The sequence below is a fragment of the Astyanax mexicanus genome, chromosome 20 (assembly GCF_023375975.1).
Source record: "Astyanax mexicanus isolate ESR-SI-001 chromosome 20, AstMex3_surface, whole genome shotgun sequence".
In the NCBI taxonomy this organism is placed as follows: domain Eukaryota; kingdom Metazoa; phylum Chordata; class Actinopteri; order Characiformes; family Acestrorhamphidae; genus Astyanax; species Astyanax mexicanus.
Genome location: NC_064427.1, coordinates 12,618,259 through 12,643,317, shown reverse-complemented (window position 1 = coordinate 12,643,317; position 25,059 = coordinate 12,618,259). Strand labels below are relative to the sequence as shown.

The 25,059-nt window shown below is 40.9% G+C and overlaps 2 protein-coding genes and 1 long non-coding RNA gene across 3 annotated transcripts; all 3 read right to left on the bottom strand.

The window, feature by feature from the left end:
• Nucleotides 1-2,503: 2,503 nt before the first annotated feature.
• On the bottom strand, nt 2,504-4,055 carry LOC125784809 (uncharacterized). Its single transcript, XR_007427411.1, has 2 exons — nt 3,556-4,055; nt 2,504-2,934 (listed from the first exon to the last, which is right to left on the bottom strand). It is a non-coding gene; the product is annotated as an uncharacterized LOC125784809 (long non-coding RNA).
• Nucleotides 4,056-11,190: 7,135 nt separating this feature from the next.
• Nucleotides 11,191-13,631, bottom strand: LOC125784907 (uncharacterized). Its single transcript, XM_049469076.1, has 4 exons — nt 12,538-13,631; nt 12,376-12,489; nt 11,923-12,279; nt 11,191-11,211 (listed from the first exon to the last, which is right to left on the bottom strand). Exons 1-4 carry the CDS (start codon nt 13,528-13,530, stop codon nt 11,191-11,193), a joined length of 1,485 nt encoding a protein of 494 aa, XP_049325033.1. The 5' UTR covers nt 13,531-13,631.
• Nucleotides 13,632-15,903: 2,272 nt separating this feature from the next.
• On the bottom strand, nt 15,904-24,857 carry arr3a (arrestin 3a, retinal (X-arrestin)). Its single transcript, XM_007239084.4, has 16 exons — nt 24,779-24,857; nt 23,818-23,846; nt 23,275-23,305; nt 23,039-23,099; nt 22,894-22,938; nt 22,538-22,731; nt 21,069-21,128; nt 20,909-20,985; nt 20,415-20,550; nt 20,228-20,312; nt 19,953-20,025; nt 18,453-18,590; nt 18,136-18,219; nt 17,710-17,733; nt 17,383-17,432; nt 15,904-16,919 (listed from the first exon to the last, which is right to left on the bottom strand). The coding sequence occupies exons 2-16, from the start codon at nt 23,823-23,825 to the stop codon at nt 16,915-16,917; spliced, it is 1,071 nt and encodes a 356-aa protein (XP_007239146.1). The 5' UTR covers nt 23,826-23,846; nt 24,779-24,857; the 3' UTR covers nt 15,904-16,914.
• Between the last annotated feature and the right edge of the window lie 202 nt (nt 24,858-25,059).

Genomic DNA, 25,059 nt, shown 5'->3' with positions numbered 1-25,059 from the left:
TAAGACGAAGTGCTACCTAAGGATCAGACAATGTGGGCTCCATGTCGCTCCACATAGCACTTGTGTTACACTCCTCCTCCTGTGCGACTGCACCAGCTTTAAACCAATCAATTGAGCAAGCAAAGCATGTTTAATTTCAGTCTTCTTTCCACACAAAGGTACAGGTACTTTAAAACTCTCAGCAAGTAAAAGTAGATCATTTAAAATTACTCACCTCATAGCTTTACAACAGCCCTCACCACCCAAAAAACTGCCAATCAGACAAGGAGAGTTAGAGAATCATACCAGATTATTGGAGGAAAAAGAAAAGGACTGGAGGAGCCCCCAATTTATGTTACATTCAAGCTACGGTTAGGCAGCAAAATAAAAAGTGTCTCCCCCTCCCCAACCTTCCCAAACCTTTAACCCACCAGACCAAGCACAGACACAAATATATGTAGCCAGGTGGTGAATTGAGAATACACCTTTAAAATGTGTGTCTGTAACTTTAAGAAACACAATCAGAAGTGTTGTCACCCTGAGAGAGGAAAGGGAGGAGCTAAGAGCATGGTAGAGAAGGAGGCTCAAGCTGCAGTGAATGGTGGTGCTCCATTTTGGGAGGTAAAAATCAGGAAATACTGAACAATATAAGGTTTAGTTGGCCTATAACAGTAGTAGATGCCTATATTGCCTTTCTAAACATGTATTTTGAATTAATCATAACCAGATGCGGGCAGATGGCATTGTTTTAGTCGGGTAGTGTGCTCCTCGTGTTCAAGCCTTGTATTTTTCTGGGTTACAGAAGCTGTTTGTCTACGGTCTCTTGATGAAATGCTCAAGTCTTGTTGAGTAAAGCTGAGTAAATTGAGGTGAGCTTAAAAGCAAATATAAAAAGAGCTCTGTTAATGGTATTAATGTGGTATTAATGTTATTTATCTATTTTCTGTAATTAGTGCCACTACCAAATACTGTACTGTGTTCTAAGCTAGGGTTTTACAGTGTATTCATTTTATTTTTGTTATTTTACGTACAATTTAATCAGAATAAAATACCCGAAAAACAAAGTTATTTTGTCATTTGGTGTGCGTCCTTTCCCTGGTGACAAAAATTGGTACCAGGAGTGGGGTTTCTGATAGTTTGGTTAGGTTTCTTAGGTAATACATTGGAACACAGTACAGTTGTTTGGTAGTGGTGAAGTGTCGCAGGTTCGAGAGGGAGAGAGTGGAACCAGGACCTGGTGGTGGTGATAGAGGACCTAGAGACCAGACGTCGGACTGCAGACGGAGTTGCGGAGACGGTGGAGTGGAGGACTCATCGCTGCTGCTGTTCATGGGTTGAGCCAGAAGAATCGGACATTCAGAAACAAATTGGTGAACTGAACAGAAAACATGCTGTAGCAATGGCAACCATTGATTCCTTGAATAGGATGCCTGATAGAACATATGTCTATGTGCCACGAGAGCGTCACATTGCTCCGTTTACTGGTGATTTTGAAAAAGATGGAAGACTGGTAGATGATTTCATTGAGGAAACTGAACGCGTCTTACGTGCACGCAGTCAGTCTCCTCCTGAGCAGTATGACTTTGTTCTCTCTTTGTTGCGAGGGGCTGCATTAGAAGAGGTACGTTTACGAAGTGATAGTGAAGTAGACCAGGTTAGTGACCTGTTCACCTACCTTCGGGAAGCTTTTAGTGATAGGCGTAGTGGGGCTCAGCTATTGCATGACTTTTACAGCCGCAAACAGAGAGAGAGTGAAGGCTTACTGGAATTTTCACATGCCTTATCACAAGCACTTAACAATGTATTGAGACAAACACCTGATGCAGTACCAAATATGAAGGTAGTATTGAGAGATCAGTTTGTCGAGGGAGTTCGGGACCCTGCACTTAAGAGAGAGCTTAGGAGGTGGGTTAGAAACAAACCTGATTCTTCGATGGTAGAAGTACGTGAGGAAGCTTACCTATGGAATATGGAAGAGCCTACTCTTAATTCCAAACCATCTAGAACTAGAAGCAAGGTGTCTGATTCTGAGAGGGGTGCATGCTGTGCTGTAGTAAGTGTTGGTGAACACAAACCATTAACTTTGGATGACGTCATGCAGGTTGTTACTGAGCAGGGAAAGCAGCTTAGTGAGCTAACGCAGGCAGTAATGGAGTTGACCACTCAGAAAACTCACACGTTCAAACCTGTCTCTAAGGCAAGGGCTCCACTCAGATTTACAGATGATGGCAAACCTATCTGTCTGAAGTGTCAGAAGGAGGGACACATTGCCAGAAATTGTCCAAAAAAACAGCATACTAAAAATCCAGCCTTTACTGATGCACAGGGAAACGAAAGGCCCCGATTGCTGTGAGTCGGGCAATTCAGGGGCAAACTACAGACTCACCTAAAGCCAAGTTTAGCCAAGGTCAGGTGTAGCGGGTTCGACACTACTCTTGTGGTTCAACTTATTGTTTTGGACCAGATCTAGGCTCGTGAAAGAGCTGGTAAACCTTAAAAAGCAATTTCAGTGACAGAGACCATGTTACACAAATGGCTGGATTTAATTCAATAGCTTATGGTTATATTGACCAGGAGATTATCAGTACAGCAACATAGACTCTTAGCAGAAATAAAGGAATCAACAGATAAAATAAAAAAATAAAAAAAGTGCGTAAGTGTGTGTGTGATTCAGTTCAGTTCCACTGTGTTCTCTTCTGCATGCAATTGCTCCCTTTTTGTGTTTCAGAATCTGGCTCGCCACTCCTTACCGGAGAAATCAAGAGTTCAAACGGGACACTAATGAATGGGGTGTCCTGTTATCAGAGCTGTTAGATCACACAAGGTTCCAGGCATCCAATACCCTGACGGGAGGGATCAGTACCGTCCGAGTTCATGAAGGGAAAAGGGAAGACTTCCCACTCCGACGTTGTCTCAAGCTGTCTCAAGGCTCCAAGGGATCCAATAAAACCCGACCTGTACATCAAACAGGCATTAAGTTGCATGTTCTTTTCTCAAGCGCAGAATCCCATTGTGTACACACACATACATATACAAAACACCAAATAAATCTTGTAACGATTCAAATAGATCATATAACTCGGATCAGAAGAGAAATGTATATACACATCGTTCAAATATGTCATATATTATGACAATAATAACCAAATTAATTATTAAAGATATTAATAATTTAACACATAAACCATTTGTATAAGTATATAACTTTTAACTAAACATTTTTATAATGATTATTAGAACAATATTATGTATTTAGAACATAAACATGTTTGCTTGACCATATAAATGTGACTGTTCAGCAGAAAACAGCAGCACAGTATAGCTTTAACCAACATGTGCTAAAAACATGGGCGCCACCAAGTGGCCGAAACGTAGAATTTTCCGCCATTTTACACACACACAACTGTATTAAGTACACAGAGCTCTGAAAATACATTCTATAAACTGCTTAGTAATTCCAACATCTTGCATTTAATATGAAAAATTAGCTAATATAAACACCGTTTCAGGTTAATATCACTGTTTTATAAACAGAACTATTTGTAACATCCCCTTAATTCAGTAAATATGTCTTACCAAAGCTCAGTAACACATGAAGTGTAGAAGGGGGGGGGTCCAGGGCTCTTTAAATGCAGTTTATCACTTGAATATAATTTAATTTAGTAACTTTACTTTATTTTTTCTAGTTTAATAAAACAGAAAATTCAGCTGCATGTCTGTGCTGGATGAACCACACGGAGAAAAGAGGAAGGAGGAGTTTGTACTGAAGCTTATGTGGTGAGTGTAGTAGGAGGGGCCTGAATTTGATTGGCTAACACTCTTTAGTACAGAGGAAGTGAAATTAATAAAAATATATATATTTTTATTACTAAGAATAATTCATTGTTAATTGATTACAAGGTCCAATACTAATTTACAGTTATATATAATTAGGATTTAGCTGAAACTCAATTATTTTTTATTATTTCATTTACAGTGACTGTGTAGTAAGGTATATTTAAATTTAGCAATTTCTTATATTTTACAATTAATCCTGACATCTACCCATAGTAGGTTCCACAGTATTTATATCTGGGTTACACAGGTGTTGGAGCGTGCGGTAGGAACTTGCCCTACAATAGATGTTAACATTGGGAATGTTCCTGTTTCATGTTTGCTGGATACAGGCAGCCAAGTAAGCACTATTACAGAAGAGTTCTTCCGCCAGCAGTTAGGGGGAGAAGAGGGGGATATGCTTTCAACCTCTGGCTGGCTTAAATTAACCGCCGCCAATGGATTAGATATTCCCTACCTGGGCTATTTGGAGTTAGAGATGGATACCATGGGTATTAAAATCCCTGATTGTGGATTTTTAGTCGTGAAAAACCCTGAAAGTTCTCAGTCATCCCTACCTGCTATCATAGGCATGAACATCATCAGTCGTTGTCGTCAGTTAGTTCAGGCTGAATTTGATAGAACTTTGGATGCAAAGATAGACTCAGATTGGAGGACTGTTTTCCAACAGATGCATAAATGTGATGTTGACAAGACAAAGATGGCTCGAATAGCAGGGAAAGATTTTGTACATGTCCCAGCTGAATCAGTAGTCACTGTCATGGTCAGAGGTTTCTCAGACAAGTCACCAAACCAAGGTTCATGGTTGTTGGAGCCTGGTAAACTACCATTACCAGGAGGTATTGTAGTCATGCCTTCTTTGGTTAAGGAACACCGACATCAGATTCCAGTGCAAGTAGTTAATCTCTCTAGAGAGGATGTGTGGCTCAATCCAAGAACTCGCATAGGTGTCTTATCACCTGAACAGTGCATTACCAATAATCAGCACTGTGAAGTAACTTTTCAGCGCATTTCAGCCAATACAGAGCAGGTGTCAGTGGATTTAAAAGAGTCTCAAGATCATCAAAAGGTGTCTGATATACTGAGTAAGCTGGATATAAGTGGCACTGAAAAAGAACAAGCAGAGTTAAGGGCCTTACTTGGTAAATATTCAGATGTGTTCGCTGTTGGAGATGATGAGCTAGGCTACACAGAAAAGGTGAAACATGAGATTGTGTTAGTTGATGACACTCCAGTGAACCTTCCATACCGTCGTATCCCACCGACCCAGTACAAGGAGGTCAAAGATCACATTTCTCAGCTTCTAAGGAAAGGAGTGATTCAGGAGAGTACCAGCTGCTATGCTTCACCTGTGGTAGTAGTGAGGAAGTCTGATGGTAGTATACGACTCTGCGTCGGCTATCGTAAGCTAAACTTAAAAACTAAGCGAGACGCATTTCCTTTACCTCGTATAGACGAAAGTTTTGATGCTCTGAGAGGTGCAAAGTTCTTCTCATCTATAGACCTGGCTAGTGGATACCACCAGGTGGCAGTACATGAACGTGACCGGAACAAGACTGCATTCACAACCCCATATGGGTTATATGAACACTTACGCATGCCGATGGGGGTTGTAAATGGACCAGCAACATTTCAAAGGTTGATGCAGGCAACTATGACTGACCTAATTTTTCAAATAATTTTAGTATACTTGGATGACATTTTAGTCTTCTCTAGGACATTTTCAGAGCACGTTGAGAGATTAGAGACAGTACTGAGACGACTCCAGGAGACAGGTCTCAAAATCAAAATAGAGAAATGTCATTTCCTTCAGGAAAAGGTAAAATTCCTAGGACATCAGGTCTCCGCAGAAGGTATAGCGACCGACCCTGATAAGGTAGCAGCTGTGAAGCAGTGGCCAGTACCTACCACTCTGAAAGCTTTACGCTCATTCTTAGGGTTCTGTAGCTATTACAGAAGATTCGTGCAGGGGTTTTCAAAGATAGCTGGTCCACTGCATGATCTGGTAAATAACTGTCTAATGGTTGGACCTCCCTCTAGAGTAAATGAGCGGTTGTTGAGCTTATGGAGTACTGAGTGTCAAACCTCTTTTGATGTTTTAAAGGAGAAGCTGGTTAGTGCTCTGGTGCTTGGGTTTGCAGACTTCACTTGCCCTTTCACTGTAGAGACAGATGCGAGTAGCCACGGTTTAGGAGCTGTCTTATGTCAGCAACAGGATGGTAAAAGGCGGGTGATAGCATACGCTAGCCGTAGGCTTAGAAATGCTGAACAAAATGACAAGAACTACAGCAGTATGAAGTTGGAGCTTCTCGCCCTAAAATGGGCCATAACTGAGAAGTTTAGGGGATATCTGCTGGGTGCAAAATTTACCGTAATCACAGAAAACAACCCATTATGCCATCTCAACACAGCCAAGCTAGGAGCTGTTGAGCAGAGATGGGTAGCGCAGTTAGCTGCCTTTGACTTTGACGTTCAGTATCGCCCCGGCCGGAGTAATAAGGCTGCGGATGCCCTCTCTAGGCACCCTTTAGCAGGGGAGCCGAACATTGCCTCTGAAGATCTGGAGAGCTGTCTTATGTCAGCAACAGGATGGTAAAAGGCGGGTGATAGCATACGCTAGCCGTAGGCTTAGAAAGGCTGAACAAAATGACAAGAACTACAGCAGTATGAAGTTGAAGCTTCTCGCCCTAAAATGGGCCATAACTGAGAAGTTTAGGGGATATCTGCTGGGTGCAAAATTTACCGCAATCACCGACAACAACCCATTATGCCATCTCAACACAGCCAAGCTAGGAGCTGTTGAGCAGAGATGGGTAGCGCAGTTAGCTGCCTTTGATTTTGACGTTCAATATCGTCCCGGCCGGAGTAACAAGGCTGCGGATGCCCTCTCTAGGCACCCTTTAGCAGGGGAGCCGAACATTGCCTCTGAAGATTTGGAGTATGATGGTTGTGTGGCTATTTGTAATTTGATCCACAAAGGAACCACACTAGGGCAGGAACTAGTAGATGTTGGGCTGGAGAGGTGCGAGGTTCGACAAATTCGAGCTAGTGAGGCAGGACACCCTTTGGCTGGGTTAGATCAGGAAAATACACCTACTTTGCCAGGCTATTCTAAAGATGAGTTGCGTTCTTTTCAGGAGCAAGATCCTGTCCTCAGCATCTTTAGGTCCTTTTGGGTCAGAGGGAAAAAGCCAAACAATAAGGAGAGGAGAGACTTCTGTACTGTCACTTCTGAAGCACTGGGGTAGAATTAGAGAGCAGGATGGTCTACTGTACCGAGTGGTGGAAGATCTGAGACAAGGTGAATGCAATCAGTTACTGTTGCCAGCTTGTTTAAAAGTACAAGTTCTTGAGAGTGTACATAACTCTATGGGTCACCAGGGCATAGAGAGGACAATGCAACTGTTAAAGCCAAGATGTTTTTGGGTTGGGATGTATGAGGATGTTGAGCAGTGGGTAAAGAAATGCCAACATTGTGTACTTACCAAAATGCCTCAGCCAAAGATACGTCCACCTATGCAGTCATTTTTGGCTACCAGACCATTAGAGGTAATTGCTGTAGATTTTACTCTGTTGGAACCAGATACATATGGTAGAGAAAATGTTCTGGTTATCACAGATGTGTTCACGAAATTTACACAGGCTTTCGCGACTCGAGACCATAAAAACCAGACACAACAGCAAAAATCCTTTTAAAGGAATGGTTTATGAAGTACGGTGTGCCCGAGCGTCTGCATTCAGACCAAGGCCGTAATTTTGAAAGTGAAGTGATTGCTGAACTTTGTAAATTGTATGGCGTAAAGAAAAGCCGTACCACTCCTCATCACCCTACCGGAAATGCCCAGTGTGAGGGCTTTAATAGGACGCTACACGATCTTTTGCGCAGTCTCCCTCCAGACAAAAAGCGTCGTTGGCCTGAGCATTTATCTGAAGTTGTGTACGCATACAATGTGACCCCTCATGCCACAACGGGGTATTCCCCTTATTTACTGCTTTTTTGAATCAACCCGCATCTGCCAATTGATGCTATGTTAGGACATACTGCAGAGGTATCAGCAAAAGCTGACTGGTTAGCTGCTCACCAAAGGTGACTGAAAGAGGCACATGCTCGAGCTAAAGAATATTCTGAACAAAAAGCTGCCGAAGGCATAGCTTTCCAGAATGACAAAACCTATTGTCCACCAGTTGGTGTTGGTCAAACTGTGTATCTCAGGAACAGACCACAGGGACGAAATAAAATACAGGATGCCTGGCAATCTATTCCTTACAGGGTAGTAGAAATCCAAGGGACCACTTACTCTGTTGAGCCAGTAGAGGGAGGCCCATTGAAAAGGGTTAATAGGGTTGACATTAGGCCCTTTGTATTTGCTCCCATTCCTACTCCTAGAAAGAAAAGCAATCTTCCTAGATCTGAGACGACTACTGTTAATGACACTGAGTTAGATCCAGAATGTATTGAGGAGGGTGTGGTTTTGGAAGAGATGTGTGTTCCAAGGTTGCAGATAGAAATGGACCGTCATGCTGTTCCCTCTTATGACAGGACAGAGTCAAATCCGACCATTGTTGAGGTTGGTCCTGAAGCAGAGACAGTGGAATCAGATACTGGGTCCAATCTTGAGGTTCACTCATTACCTGTGCCTACTCCTCGTAGGAGCAAAAGAACTAATGCAGGACATCATTCTAATCTGCATCATGAACCCAGATCCATATTAGAGTCCGTCCCACTTGATTCAGTGACAGTTTCACAAATTTTATCCAGCTTGGGTACAGCATTTTTCAGAGAAGCTGTGAAAGAGGTAAAGAAATCTTATGAGGTCACCGAGGACGTTGATTCCTGAGCAGGGGAGAATGTAGCCAGGTGGTGAATTGAGAATACACCTTTAAAATGTGTGTCTGTAACTTTAAGAAACACAATCAGAAGTGTTGTCACCCTGAGAGAGGAAAGGGAGGAGCTAAGAGCATGGTAGAGAAGGAGGTTCAAGCTGCAGTGAATGGTGGTGCTCCATTTTAGGATTCATCCAGAGTCATCCTAATGAAATAAGAGATAAAAATCAGGAAATACTGAACAATATAAGGTTTAGTTGGCCTATAACAGTAGTAGATGCCTATATTGCCTTTCTAAACATGTATTTTGAATGAATCACAACCAGATGCGGGCAGATGGCATTGTTTCTGTGGGGAAGTGTGCAAGCCTGTTCAAGCCTTGTTCAAGCCTTGTATTTTTCTGGGTTACAGAAGCTGTTTGTCCAAGTTCTCTTGATGAAATGCTCAAGTCTTGTTGAGTAAAGCTGAGTAAATTGAGGTGAGCTTAAAAACAAATATAAAAAGAGCTCTGTTAATGGTATTGATGTGGTATTAATGTTATTTATCTATTTTCTGTAATTAGTGCCACTACCAAATACTGTACTGTGTTCTAAGCTAGGGTTTTACAGTGTATTCATTTTATTTTTGTTATTTTACGTACAATTTAATCAGAATAAAATACCCGAAAAACAAAGTTATTTTGTCATTTGGTGTGCGTCCTTTCCCTGGTGACATATATTAGCCTCAGATGTTTTATTTTGACATTACAGAAGCAAAAGACTTCAGGGATGGTCTCAGCCCAAAATAATACAAAAACATTCCACCCCAAATTTACGGTGGCCGAGAAAGCCCAGCGCAGTGCAAATTGAAAAGCGCTGCAAAAGCACAAAACACATCCATCAAAATTACAACACAGGCGCAGCAAATAGAAAAACGCGCTGCAAAAAGAAAAACGCGCTGCAAATAGAAAAACGCGCTGCAAATAGAACCACAACACAACGGAAGTGAGTCACAACACAACGGAATTTTCCCGGGGGACCTTAAAAGATGCTGTACCAGCTGTATACAAAGGACAATAAGTGGCAAACAAGCTTCTGAAAAGTAAGTTATGTTTATTACCTGTGATTACCACGGTTGTGTGCATATTATTAAAAGTTCTGCTTCACAAAACGCCTTGTTTGCCACTTATTGTCCTTTGTACACATAGTGAAGTCCGAGACGTTACTGAAGACGCAGCTTAGCTGGTACAGTATCTTTTAAGGTCCCCCGGGAAAATTCCGTTGTGTTGTGACTCACTTCCGTTGTGTTGTGGTTCTATTTGCAGCGCGTTTTTCTATTTGCAGCGCGTTTTTCTATTTGCAGCTCGTTTTTCTATTTGCAGCGCGTTTTTCTATTTGCTGCGCCTGTGTTGTAATTTTGATGGATGTGTTTTGTGCTTTTGCAGCGCTTTTCAATTTGCACTGCGTTGGGCTTTCTCGGCCACCGTACAAATTAACTTACTTATGAAAATAAAGAAAATAAAATACAATAACAAAACCTAACTCCCTAAAAAAAACATAGACAAAACTCCAAAATAGGCTACAACCCCTACAGCTTCCAAGCTAAAAGGTTTAAACAGTTTACATACCACTGCAGAGAACACAGTTAAGTGTTACAAATGTTTAGAAGCACATGGAGAGCAGGCCACACTGCTCCACTTCACAGTCTGGCTGGTCAGGTAATGGCAAGGAAAAAGGAGGAGAAGCCCAGAGGTAGTCGGCCATCTTGATTATATCCCGTCCTTCAACTCCAATCCAACCAATCAGAACAGAGTTTAGTTCAGCTCAGCCAAGCCCACCTGTAGACTATTAGATAGTAGGAATCAAGGGAGCTCAGAAGGTATGAGTGAACAAGAGAGAAAAAGAGAGAGTACAGGAGTAAACACTCTGCACGTAACAAAGGGAATACTGTTTTATGATCATAAAGAGGCTGTCAAATTATCCTACCTATGATCTTAATGAAGGAAGTACTATTTATTGATCATATTTAGGCTGTCGAATTATCCTACCTATGATTTTAATGCTGGGAGTACTTTTGATGGTCACATTTAAGCTATTAAATTATCCTACTTACGGTTTTAATGCTGGTAGTACTGGTTTTGCTTGTAATTCTGAATTTTGAACATAATCACCATGCTATACATCTAAGTGTGTGTGTGTGTGTGTGTGTGTGTGTGTGTGTGTGTGTGTGTGTGAGTGAGTGAGTAAGTGAGTGAGAGCAAAAAGATTATAAAGAGAGATTTTTATATAAACTAACTAACTTATAAGTATATATAAGTATATACATATATATTATAAGTATTCATTGTATTGCCTGTTTAAGTGTCAGTTTCGTGGACAATAGGCTCAACTAACCATGTCTAGGAGGCTAGCTTAAATTCACTCGGCTAGCTAACTTCTGTGTACATTTATCAGGCTAAAAGACATGTCTTAACTCCAGACGAATGTACCTGTCTACGCTGAAAAGCCCTAAAAAACAGCCTCTGAATGTGTTTGTGCCCTTGAGCCCACCAAATTAATGAGGAACTGCTTGTAGTTACATGTGGGTAAGCGCAAGCTACCGAAACACAGAGAATACAAATATTGAGTAGTTTTGAACTTAATCGCACCATTTTGAACCACTCAAGCTATTGTTGAAATGAATTTTAACTTCTATGTACACTAATTTTTACACTCCTGCAGACATGAACATGAAGCTTAGTTTATATAATAAGCTTAAAGCAAACAATTAACTTTAAAAAGACGTTTAAACATTAGAAAGAGCAAGTTAACTCACCGCACTATTAACTAGGTAGAATAAAATTACGGGCATACCCCAAAACCATCGGAATCCTGACGTATTCATGATGTGCACATGCACAGTAAGCCTTGGTAGGACCACTCGTTGGGTAGGACGAAATGATAGAACAATGGCTACTTTTGTTTTGTAGCTCAGAAATCTGCCCCACGATGGATCTTGGTTTAGCAGAATTAGGTGGTTTAGGTGCCAGTGCCCTGTGGGCTCTTTTAATCTAGAGCGCAATATGTGGGATCCACATCCAGGGTCGACTTTAGGAGCTGTTTTTTTTTAAAGTCACATCAGGTAACTTTTCTTACGCTTCCTCAGGAACCCCATATACCCTGATATTCTCCAGTTTGGAGCAACCTTCCTGGTGTCCTCCCTTCGAGGTGTTCTTGTAGCTTTAGGAGCTCTTCAACCACTTGTATGTACCCTGTCTCTGATTAGGAATACCACAGGAACTACAATTAAATAACAACTAAGCTGTACCACCTCCTCTGCTGTGACCACCTGCTCTGCTCCACCCGGCAGCTGTACCACCTCCTCTGCTGGGACCACCTGCTCTGCTCCACCCAGCAGCTGTACCACCTCCTCTGCTGGGACCACCTGCTCTGCTCCACCCGGCAGCTGTACCACCTCCTCTGCTGGGACCACCTGCTCTGCTGTGACCACCTGCGCTGCTCCACCCGGCAGCTGTACCACCTCCTCTGCTGTGACCACCTGCTCTGCTCCACCCGGCAGCTGTACCACCTCCTCTGCTGGGACCACCTGCTCTGCTCCACCCAGCAGCTGTACCACCTCCTCTGCTGGGACCACCTGCTCTGCTCCACTCGGCAGCTGTACCATCTCCTCTGCTGTGACCACCTGCTCTGCTCCACCCGGCAGCTGTACCGCCTCCTCTGCTGGGACTACCTGCTCTGCTCCACCCGGCAAGTGTACCACCTCCTCTGCTGGGACCACCTGCTCTGCTCCACCCGGCAGCTGTACCACCTCCTCTGCTGGGACCACCTGCTCTGCTCCATCCGGCAGCTGTACCACCCCCTCTGCTGGGACCACCTGCTCTGCTCCACCCGGCAGCTGTACCGCCTCCTCTGCTGTGACCACCTGCTCTGCTCCACCCGGCAGCTGTACCACCTCCTCTGCTGGGACCACCTGCTCTGCTCCACCCAGCAGCTGTACCACCTCCTCTGCTGGGACCACCTGCTCTGCTCCACCCGGCAGCTGTACCACCTCCTCTGCTGGGACCACCTGCTCTGCTGTGACCACCTGCGCTGCTCCACCCGGCAGCTGTACCACCTCCTCTGCTGTGACCACCTGCTCTGCTCCACCCGGCAGCTGTACCACCTCCTCTGCTGGGACCACCTGCTCTGCTCCACCCAGCAGCTGTACCACCTCCTCTGCTGGGACCACCTGCTCTGCTCCACTCGGCAGCTGTACCATCTCCTCTGCTGGGACTACCTGCTCTGCTCCACCCGGCAAGTGTACCACCTCCTCTGCTGGGACCACCTGCTCTGCTCCACCCGGCAGCTGTACCGCCTCCTCTGCTGGGACCACCTGCTCTGCTCCACCCGGCAGCTGTACCACCTCCTCTGCTGGGACCACCTGCTCTGCTCCATCCGGCAGCTGTACCACCCCCTCTGCTGGGACCACCTGCTCTGCTCCACCCGGCAGCTGTACCACCTCCTCTGCTGGGATCACCTGCTCTGCTCCACCCGGCAGCTGTACCACCTCCTCTGCTGTGACCACCTGCTCTGCTCCACCCGGCAGCTGTACCACCTCCTCTGCTGGGACCACCTGCTCTACTCCACCCGGCAGCTGTACCACCTCCTCTGCTGTGACCACCTGCTCTGCTCCATCCGGCAGCTGTACCACCTCCTCTGCTGTGACCACCTGCTCTGCTCCACCCGGCAGCTGTACCACCTCCTCTGCTGTGACCACCTGCTCTGCTCCACCCGGCAGCTGTACCACCTCCTCTGTGGGGACCACTTGCTCTACTCCATCCGGCAGTTGTACCACCCCCTCTGCTGTGACCACCTGCACTGCTCCACCCGGCAGCTGTTCCAGACGTACTGCTGTGACCCCACATAGCTTTTCCATAGATGAGGTTTATGCTGAACTACGTAGGCTGCGTCCAGGGAAAGCTGCGGGTCCTGATGGCGTATCGCCTCGGCTTCTAAGAGAATGTGCATCAGGACCGGCGATGCCTCTACAATCAATTTTCAACCTGAGTCTGCGCACAGGACAAGTACCTGTCCAGTGGAAAACATCATGCCTCGTGCCGGTCCCTAAAGTAGGGAGGCCGGTAGGGGTGAAGGACCACAGACCAGTGGCCCTGACTTCAGTGATCATGAAGACATTGGAGAGGCTTTTGCTGCGGGTTCTCAAGCCTCAGGTGCAGCAGGCTGTGGACCCCTTACAGTTTGCATATCAGGAGAACATGGGTGTGGAGGATGCAGTAATATATATGACCCACAAGATACTTTCGTTTCTGGACGGGACAGGGGGATACACAAGGATCATGTTTTTTGATTTTACAAGTGCCTTTAACACTATCAGGCCGCAGTTTCTGAGGGAACAGCTGGAGATGATAGGTGTGGATGCTATGTTAGTCACATGGATTTACAGCTATCTCACAGAGCGTCCGCAGTATGTCAGTTTGGGTGGTTGCAGGTCTGAGACGGTGGTAACCAACATTGGGGCTCCTCAGGGTACAGTATTGTCACCATTTCTCTTCACTCTTTACACTGCTGATTTTAAACATATGTCTGAACTTTGCCACATTCAGAAATATTCAGACGACACAGCTGTGGTGGCATGTATAAGAGGTGGGGATGAAAGAGAGTACAGAGATCTTGTTGCTGCCTTTACAGCCTGGAGTAGAAGAAAAGGTCTTCTCCTCAATGCACTGAAGACCAAGGAGATGATCGTGGATTTCCGGAGACTGAAACATTCCCATCAGCCTGTTATCATCGATGGACAGATCATTGAGAATGTTCAGTCATATAAGTATCTCGGAGTCCACCTGGACAACAAACTGGACTGGTCAGTGCAGACGAGTGCAGCATATAATAAAGGACAGAGCAGGCTTTACTTCCTCAGGAAGCTTAAATCATTTGATGTGTGTAAAGAGTTTCTGCACACATTCTATCATTCGGTTGTGTCGAGTGCTGTCTTCTTTGGTGTTGCCTGCTGGGGAAGCAGCATTACTGTTAGGGACAGGAACAGACTGGATAAGCTTGTAAGGAAGTGTGTGTCAGTTATGGGCGGGAAAGTGGACTCTGTGGGTCAGTTAGTGGAGAAGAGGATGAGGTGTTTAATGGAGTGTATCCTCAGTAATAGCAGTCACCCTCTGCATGGGATCCTGGCAGCTCAGAGGAGCAGGCGCAGTGATAGACTCCTCTCTCTCTGCTGCAGAACTGAGAGGTTCCACAGGTCATTTGTTCCTGCTGGAATTAGACTACTTAACACCTGATGTGTGTACTTAATAAGCACCATTTAGCACTTTTTTTTTTTGTACCTGGGTGTGGACTCTGTCATGTATGTTTTTTGTGTGTTTTTGTTTTTTGTTGTTGTTATTTGTGTGCTGTTGGACAAATGAATTTCCCCATTGGGGATTAATAAAGTATCTATCTATCTATCTATCTATCTATCTATCTATCTATCTATCTATCTATCTATCTATCTATCTATCTTATGAAATAAAACAATGGTGCAGAGTCGTGATTTTGGGCTTAAACTAAGAGCATGTTACGGGAGCTTCTGCACTACTCAGCCATCAGCTTGCCGACACAATCGGAAGTCCACAGTTGATGTGTTCATGGCTGGATTCATCATGCTAGGGAATATTTCCCAGCTGCTTGATCAGGGAAAACAGTGCTTGTGATGTGAATAAGGTGGTCAGATCGAAACAGTTACAGCACAGATTTTCTTCTGTTGTTTTGTATGTAGACCACTGTACATGCAACTGTGTGTTGGTTGGCATGTACACTTCTTCTGTCTTCTGAGAAAATAAAAAATATTTTTTTACTGTGTATTTGTGCGTTCTGAATATAAAAACAATAATATAAAATATTTTACAACACAATTATGTACTGTCTGTAGTAAGTGTAACACTTAACATAACACTGCTTCAGTCATTATGATAAATGATAAAAAGTGTTTACCATTCATCATAGCGTTGTACAATGAGCACATCAGTATTTAATTGTTTCTTATAAATGTCTGTTCATATGATGGTATGTGTGTCATCTGAAAACAAAACACCATTCTGAGAAGAGATAACAATGTTTTGAATGAAAAGTTTCTTTTTGCAGGAAAATTAGGGGGTTTTGCCCATTCTGTGTGTGTGTGTGTTTTTTTTTTTATAGTGTGTGAGTTCTGGAATTATGCGGCATAATATCAAAACAATGTGTGTAAACAATCGAGAAAAACAATTATATTTAGCTAAATAAGGACAAACAACAGAAACAGTTTTGTTTTATTTTTTTATTATTATTTTGAAATATTTTTCATTTATTTTTCCAATGTGTTCCTCTGACATCATTCTAAATGTGGTAAAACAAATTGTAAAATGATGCTGGAGTGAATCTGTTTACTGATGGGGTTCTTCTACATCCTCAAGTAAACACAATTAATTAGACTGTGCTCAGAAAAAAACAAAGAGAAATATACAATTTAAATTCAAGGGAATTAAGAGAAGAAGCTAGTCACATTGCTGTGAAAACGGTGTGTTTTAGGCAGACTCCATTCGATTTATTTTGGGCCTAGTAAGTTAAAGGGGGTGTAAAACACTCCTGCGGAAAAGTAATGCATCTGTGCAAACTATGGCCATAGTGACTGTCATGTGTAGTATGTGTTTGAACCAAAAATATACAGCTTTTTGTATTAAACAGGACAAAATTACAAATAAAAAATCATCATTTATCAACATTTATCATGGAAAGAAAACAAAATATTAAACATTATCAAATTGTGCACTTTGTGTGCGATTATGTTTAAAATGGCCTGTTATTTTTTCCACATAAGTAAATATTTTAGATTACATTATTGATTGCCTGTCAGGTAACTTTTTTTTTTTAAACTGTCATGATTTAATATGAATTATATGGAAATGATGTTAGTATGAAATAATTCATAAATTATTAAATTAGTGTGCACAGCTAGACTTGTATGAATGTCAATAAACTGAACAGTGTGTAACTCTTTCTCACAGGAGTGTAGCTATAATTCGCTTTAGCGGAGTGACTGAAGGCACCCACTGCTGAAACTATGCATCCAAGCTAGTGTGTGTGTGTGTGTGTGTATGTGTGTGTGTGTTGTCTGAATGCATGTGTGTTTGAGGTATTTTGCTGAAGCCCTGCTCTGGGCCTTTGCTGAGAGTCAAACACACGTCCTGTTCTTCAGCTCTCTCTGTTTTGTGTTCTGCTGGGGGAAACTAAATAATGGATCTACTGTGACCTGCAGATCAGACCTGCAGAGGGTTCACTCTGAAAAGAGAGAGAGAGAGAAATAAAAATTAACAGAACATAACAAATGAACCTCATTCACCATTATATCTGAAACTCCCATGAAGGCAAAAAATGAAATAATGAAGCTATAGTCAAAGCATTCTGCCCACAGCTGCTCAAACCAGCACTGTTACTAAACTACTGACACAACTACTGGTAAATAAATGCTGACAGCTCTGAGACCATGGCCTCAAAAAAGTATGCTCACATTTTAACAAATTGATGAAAAGTGTTTTTTGTTTGGTTTATCAGAATTAATAAAATGTTGCTCATGTCTGATCTTGCATAAAGACTTTCCATTTAAAAAGCAACTGTTTGACTGGGTTAATATTTTGGGTTATATTATTGGGCATGTTGACTCTGTTGATGTTGGTATCCTCTGGTGAATAAAACAGATTGTGTATGAATAAGAGTGCAGCAGGGGGAAGCATGTGGGCTGTACCTGTGGGTTTGGGATGCATAAGAATTACAGGCAGCTCTGCTGTGACATCACTGCAGAGAGACACAGAGAGAGAGAGAGAGAGAGAGAGAGAGAGCGAGAGAGCCAGAGAGGGAGAGAAAGAGAGATTTATATATTAATTAAATCAGTTCTACTACATAGACTTTTAACACAATAATATTATTAATAATAGTAATAATAATGATAATGTTTCTATACTACAATAATAATAATAATAATAATTATTATTATTATTATTATTATTTTTATTATTATTATTATTAGTAGTAGTAGTAGTAGTAGTAGTAGCAGTACTGAGTACAGTCTTACCTGGCTGTTAGACCTCCCAACAGACTGAAAAGAAATCAAAACATACAAATTAATATTTTACACAAAAGAAAATCATATTAAAATTAAAATCAAAATTAAAACAGGTGATGTTGTATGTACAGTATGTTTTGCTGCCAGGAGTAGATGTAAATAAAACTTACTTTAAGTAAAATAATGTTCTACATAGTACTGGAATTCATTATTTTGTAACAATAGTGAAGGAATTCTGGAGCTACAGACAAATATAGAACCTTTTTAAAAGGCATGCATTTGTGTTGTTTTGCTCATTTCACTCGGTTTGAACCTCACATAAGGATAGAGCTTTAATGTTATAGATATTCTGATATTCAGAGAGTGTGTTTGATGCTAAAGTGTGTGAGTGTGATTTGAGGCATTTAATGCTGTGTAAATAAGACAGAATCTCACCCTCCACCAGACACCATCAAGTTAACTTTGATTTTATATGACACCAGAATTCCCAGCACTTCCTTATCCATCCCAGGTCTCAGACTGCAGAGAGAAAACAAAACTGGATTTACACTCCAACAATCACTGACTGCTCCACCTCACAGAAACAGATATTAAGTGATGTAAATGCTTATGTACAGGCTCTTACACACTGTATTTATCACAGTAAAAAAAGTCCTTATATAATTAAAAGTGTGAACAATAGTTAGACTGTTATGGGTATAATTGTCAATTAACTGTATTTATAAAGCTTTTAATGTGTGTGAATCACTCACACAGTGGTGGAGGCCAGGTTAGTGTCCTCCTCCTTAAGCCGTCCATCTAGAGCCAGTCCACGCTGCTCTTTGTTACTGGCAAGCAGGGGGGTGATGGATAGGGTCTTCTCAAAAGTCGCGTTTGCCTCCACTGTTTCTCTGCAAAAACAAACCAGTAAAACCAGTATAACTCAGAGCTTCTTTCCAAGAAACCATCAGAAACAAGGTGCCTGGATTTCTGTCAGTAGTGCAAATAATCCTAAAGTGAAATAAATGCATTTGTTAAAAGGGTTAAGACAGTAATCTGATTTCTTAAAAAAAACATATTACATTGAAATTCACATAAAGCTATCCTGTGTCTACACAAAATATTGCATTAGTTTTCTCATGAACAAATGCGCTGTTTAAAGAATTATATATTCCATTCCTGAACATATCTTTACAGGAAAAAAAACAAAAACATCTAAAACAAACTATTTAGATCAACATACAATTGACCTTATATTATATTAAAATGGTCTAAATTGTTTTAAGTTGGTCTAGTTTTCTGATGTATGCTGTTTTTTGGCAGGGCTGTTTAACAAAAAGTTCTTTAACCCTGCTAGTGATAATCATAGTAGTTCTATTTGTGCTAATCTGGTGGAGACGTGGATAAGCTACAGGTACACATGCAGGGTTTATTAAGGGATAGACAGCAGGATTCAGTGTTAGCAGCCCCAGGTGTCTCAGGTAGAGCTGGCACCCTCTGGACTCCGGCTTTAGAGCCCTCACAGCGAGGGAATTAGTGACGTCTTAACAATGTAGCCAAAAAGCTACGCTAATGCTAACACTGAGGATTTGCTGAGGAGTCTTTTAAAAGAGGTCTGGTTATAGGAGACTATCATTCAATATGTGAAATTAGCTGCTCCTTTAGAATACAACTTTTAATTCACTTTAGAATGTGTAGCACTGCTTGAATGTAAAAAGTTAGATGGAAAATGCTTGCCCCTTTGTCAGTCTCATAGTTAAAAACAGAACAGAACAAAACAATCCTACAGTGTTCTTTACTATGACTTTCTAAACTTACTAAAAATCTGTCAGGTTCCGAACCTCAGATTTCAGCTATTTACACCAACAAACTATGATTAATCTTGATTAACACTGTTACTAAAATATTACACATACACCTGCACACTCGTTTCACAACAAAGAAAGGTAAGTGTGGACAACACCATGCCCAGCAGTCAGCTAATCATACAGCAGCACTAGCTCATCTACATGGATTCAGCAGCAATTTCCTTACCTTCAAATGTTTTTATTTGAGTATTTTGAAGCTAAGGGAATGTTTACTAGTGGATCTCAGTTTACATTGAAGAATGATATTCCTTTCCTTTTCTCTTTTGAATGTATTCAAATAACTAACTGTTGGTAACTGAAGTTAAATAACTTTAATGGATTATTGCAGTTATTGTGTGTGTTGTGTCCTGATTACACATACTCCTTTACAAACCATCTCTGCTAGTCAGTGTTGTTTGTACTTACGAGAATTCTTCAGTTAGTACAGTTTTGGTGTATTTATCTGCAGAGTACAGAATCACGTCTGTGGTCTGGTCAACTGTTAAAGAAAGGCAAAGCAAGAAGTTAAAATGTGTGTTTTATTCTTTCTGAGCTCTACATTTCTTTAACTATAATTCACTAATATGATATATATAATTGTGTTTTTTATGGTCTAGGAATAGGAACACCATGCTTTTCCAGTCTACAGGTTCTAATGAGGATTTTATGGTGTGTCCGTGGTTTTATGGGCTTTGACTTACTAGTAATTTTGAATTTCTTCACCACTTTGTTGGATTCGTTCTTGACCTTTACTTTGATAGGGATGGCTTCTCCATGGTAATAAATCTATTATAAACAAAAATAATGTAGTAACATATAATGTTTCACTGTTAAATAAAAATATACATTAGATTAACAAACTTTAACACTAAATAGCTGGGGTCTCACTTCTTTATCAATAGATGTCTCCAGAACAACAGGTTTGTCAGACATCATAAAGTTCTTGCAAATTTCAGCCTTCTGTCCAGATCCAGTGTTGTCAGGAGCAAATTGGATCTTACGAATGATGAGACGAGCAGTGTCCCTAAGAGCGAGAGTGAGAGAGAAAGCACATCACTTTTCTCATCTTACTTTAAAATGATATCTCTCAGAATGTGTGTGCGTGTGTGTGTGTGTGTGTGTGTGTGTGTGTGTGTGTGTGTGAATTTGCACATCTGTGTTAATAATGGGTGCAATTGATAGCAGCTCAATGCATTCATTAGAATGAATATAGAACTGAATATTATTCACAGTACAAGTTAATTATGGTAATTGGTGAGGAGCAACCCTATTTAAACGTTAAGGTAATTTAGCCTTATAGTACAGGTTAGTATCACACTAACTGACCATCTTACTCCACTGTAACAAACGAATAACACTCTAATAAAACGAATAAAACTCACTTTTTCTCAATTTTCTCGTCTGGGTCTTCAGCTGCTTTGGCCACGTAGGTCTTCACCTCAAAGTCCACTCCACAGGGCTGAAGGACAGAGCAGAGTGTAAGTAGATGTGTGTATTCACAATTTACTACCTTTTGAGGCTGAGGGCTGTGCGTGAGCTCACCTTGCCCTTATCGTCTGGTCCAGGCTGAAGTGTTACTGAGCAGGGCAGGTTAGTGGGAATCTAAAATTGAAAATATAACCATGCAGATCATCATAATCATTTATTTTACAGCTTATTTGTATACTGTTGGGTCATTATCAAAAAAATGCACCTTTTGGCCCACATGGCTTTAAAAAAAAAGATCACTTTTTTTTTTAAATTCCTGTCATGCATAAATATTGACATTTGATGAAAAGGGTTTCTTAACTCGAGTTGCAGAGTTGCAGTTGAATTGTTCATCGCAACAGTTACCTTGTACTGTTTCAAAGATACATTTAGATTTTCTAAAACTATTAAATTTTTTATTTTACTGTTTAAGATTTAGCTATTCAGACAACATGAGAAATATTAAGTGAAAGGAGCATTAAAGAAATTAAAGTCTTCGGTCCCCTAAACATAAAACAGTCTGGAGTATGGTGGGGATGTCACATGTCAAGGGGCTGAGATCTCTCGGGATGACTAAAGCTGTGTTTGGAATAGTGTTGCCAACTCCTCAGTTAGGGAGTTTCTATTGGCTGTCCTAAAAGTTGCTATAAGTCGTTAAATTACACAATCGCCTAGTTAGCATAATACTTTACTACGTTTTTGAAGTTGTAAAGGAAAAATGTGGGAGTGAAAAAGTAAGTAAAAAACACCATAAATATGTTAGAACTGCTATTATACGTTCAACCCTCCTCATTTATCCGGGCTTAGTGACCTTAAAAGATACACTTTGGCAAAGTAATAAGTTTTCTTCAGTTTCAAACCGATTATAGACAAATTGCTCAATGATGAGCTAGCTAGCTAGATGTTTAGCTTTTCAGAGAGGCAGACACTGTGGACGAGGTGAGTGACAGGCTACATGGTGAATGAGGTAAGTGAGTAACTGAAACTGTGTGCGTTAAATTAAGTGATTTTTTTTTTCGTGGCACACTGAAGACACATTTATATTTACATCCTGCTCTGTATATACGGGGCGGGGGTCAGTCAGTGGCGGCTGTGGGTAAGTGCAGCTCATTTACAGTGTGGACGTGTAGCAGTGTGGGCCGCCCACTGCCCACTGACAGTAAGTGAAGAGCAGGTGTGTTCATCTCAAAGTCACCAAAAGTCTCCAATAACACCTCAAAAAATTGCTAGATTTGTCGCTAGTCTTTTCTTTTTTTTTAAGTCACTAGAAGGTCTGAAAAGTCGCTAAATATAAAATAATAATAAAAAATTGGCAACACTTGTTTGGAACGGGTCACTCATTTACTATTCAGTATGTAGCCTTTACTATGTGAGAATTGTACTTTTGAGGCTTTAAACAGCACTGCAAAAATGTGCACTATTTCTGTCATAGGGAGCGATTCTGAATGCAGCCAGGGTAGACAGGGAAATCTCAGACAAACTCAAATGGCCAGCTATGTTTTGACCATAGATATAAAGCGGACTGTTTTTAGGTTTCTACATACATCAAATGTGAAGGCGTAGCTCTGCTCTCCTGCTTTCTTCAGCAGGGTGTTGTGCATCTCTGTCAGGGTGGGTTTGTATCCAGCATCAGGGTAAAGCTGGATGTGGTTGATCCAGATGTCTTTCCTGAACGAGAGGCCGATAACATCCAGGTCATCACGACCATAACGGAATGCACAGCACAGCTGGACCCACACTGAGTACAGAGAATCACCATCACTTGAACTGTCAGGTACCACTAGTTTGATGTACTGTAATGTTTTTGTACTAAAATGTATAAGTAAAGTGTAGTCTGTAACATTATGGTCTTTGGGGTTTGATTCCTCAGCTGTGTCAGCATGTATAATAATATAAATACCTTTCCTATCGCCAAGGTCAGTGGGATCAATCTTTACCACACCCTCTGCATCAAACACACACACAAACACAAGTGTTATCAAGTATTAAACAAACAAACAAACAAACAAATAAATAATGTAATAACGAAAGTAAGAAATACTGACCCACAGTGTCCACTTTGTCCACATGATCAACATAGTCTCTCTTTCCCAGATAAAGGGTCAGCTACACACACACACACACACACAGAGATCTAATATTACTGATAGGCCTTTTCTTTTTTATATCACTGGTTATTCTGACCTTTTCCTTCATTGTGTGACTCCTAAGAATTGACTTTTATTTTTATTTGAAGGAAATATCAGTAAATAAACAAATCAATAATGAAGGGTCAGCTCACCTGTCCATTACCACTAGTCTTCTTGAAAACCCTGTAAACAAAACAATTAAATATATCAATGAAATATAAATTAAATATTATAATATTAAATTAGTGAAATATTTAAGTTGGTATTAACACCATCCAATTGTCTTTAAAGTGTCCTTTAATTGTACCAAGTAACTGTACCAAATTTGTGGTTATCATACTTGCTCACTCCGCTAAGCAAAAACCGTGGCTGCTGAAACTATTTTGTTTGACAGAAGAAATGACCATCACTGTACTGATATCAGTGCACTTCACCTTAAACTGTGAGAATTTTGACGTATTTTTTAACATTTTACTTTTTAAATACTTAAAAAAAATGGTGTCATATAGAAATACTTTTATTTTACCAGACTACATTCATTTCATTTAATCACTATAGAGTTTAAGTAGGATTATGGTTTTGTTTTATTAATATCATTTGGCAAATTTAATCTGGTTATTATTATTATTATTAATATTGTGAGGTTAGCCAACCACAGAAAACACTTTTTTATAGATTAAAATTCCTGCACTTACTTGGCCATGTCTGTCTTCTTTGTCTGAACCTGCAGAACACACAGAGTTACACACTGAGTTACACACTCTCAAAGCCATCACCCTGACCTGTGAGTGACCGGGGATCAAAGGGCACGCTCCACTATGTGTGTGCGTGTGTGTGTCTGTGTGTGTGTTTGTGTGTAAGCTTCTGTAATGAGATTATATTTTATTCACAAGGCTAATCTAGCCAGCTCAACCACCTCCCCATCCAACACCACCTCCCTCACCCACTTACTTCTTATGTTTTCTTTTATTCTACGTTAATTATTTCTTTAATTCTTTCTCTTTCTTTTACTATTTTGCCATTTTTTTTATTCTGTCTTTTTCTCAGTGTTTCTTTTTTTTGTTTTCTTCTATTGTTTCTCTCAATAGTCATTCGTTTCTTTCTTTTATTCTTACTCCCACCATTACTTTTTCTTCCTTTCATTATTTTAGCATGTCTTTTGTGCAGTTTCTTTTATTCTTTCAGTGGCTGAATGTTCTTTCTTTCTTTGATTACTGTTACTTTATTTCTCTATTTTTTCTTTATTTTCTCTCTTTCTTTTCACATTTTGTATTCTTTAATTTGTATATTCTTTCTTTCAATGTACTTTCTTTCTTTCTTTCTTTCTTTCTGTTTTTCTTGTATTCTCTCAACATTTCTTATTGCACTATTTCTATCATTCCTTCATCACAATCTTGACATTTAATTCTGTCTGTCTTTGATCCTGGCATGTATGCAGAAGTTAAATGGTTAAATCAGATCAGGTTCAAGTTTTGTTTATTTCTAAAATGCAACAAAAGCAATAAACAGTTTCAGCAGATAGATTACTAAAAAAACACTTCAAATATAATAATAAATTAGAATAATAATAGAAAAAAGGCTCTCACAGTCTCACCATTATACACATAAAGACAATATTAGATTTAACTAGGGTTAAGGTAAAAGTGAGCACCTTACCTGTCTCAGGTAGAATCACTGTGTAATCCACAGGCTGCTGCTGTGTGCTGCTCAGTGTGAATTAACCCCAGTTGGTCTGTAATTTATAGTGGAGCCTTGGTCACCTCCCCCTGGCTTTACCTGCTTTCATTTAGACTGTGCTGTCTGTCTCAATCCGATTACCCAATTACTGATCTGCTATTTACGACCACAACCTGTTTATAAATAAAAGTGGCATATTAAAGACGAGGTTTACCTCCCGTCAGATAATGGGCGGGGCTTATCCTCTTCACATTAATGCC

Bases quoted from the DNA above. Each gene is read 5' to 3' on its own strand.
- LOC125784907 (XM_049469076.1), bottom strand. From the start codon at position 13,530: ATGGAAAAGCTATGTGGGGTCACAGCAGTACGTCTGGAACAGCTGCCG. The intron at 12,280-12,375 runs GTGGTACACTTG...ACAGCAGAGGAG, and splicing joins AGGTGGTCCCAGCAGAGGAG to ATGGTACAGCTGCCGAGTGG. The intron at 11,212-11,922 runs GTACAGCTTAGT...GTGTTTCGGTAG, and splicing joins TGGTCACAGCAGAGGAGGTG to CTTGCGCTTACCCACATGTA.
- arr3a (XM_007239084.4), bottom strand. The intron at 23,100-23,274 runs GTGAGCTGACCC...GTGTGTGTGTAG, and splicing joins AGACTAGTGGTAATGGACAG to CTGACCCTTTATCTGGGAAA. The intron at 20,986-21,068 runs GTGAGCTCACGC...TCTGTCCTTCAG, and splicing joins GACCAGACGATAAGGGCAAG to CCCTGTGGAGTGGACTTTGA.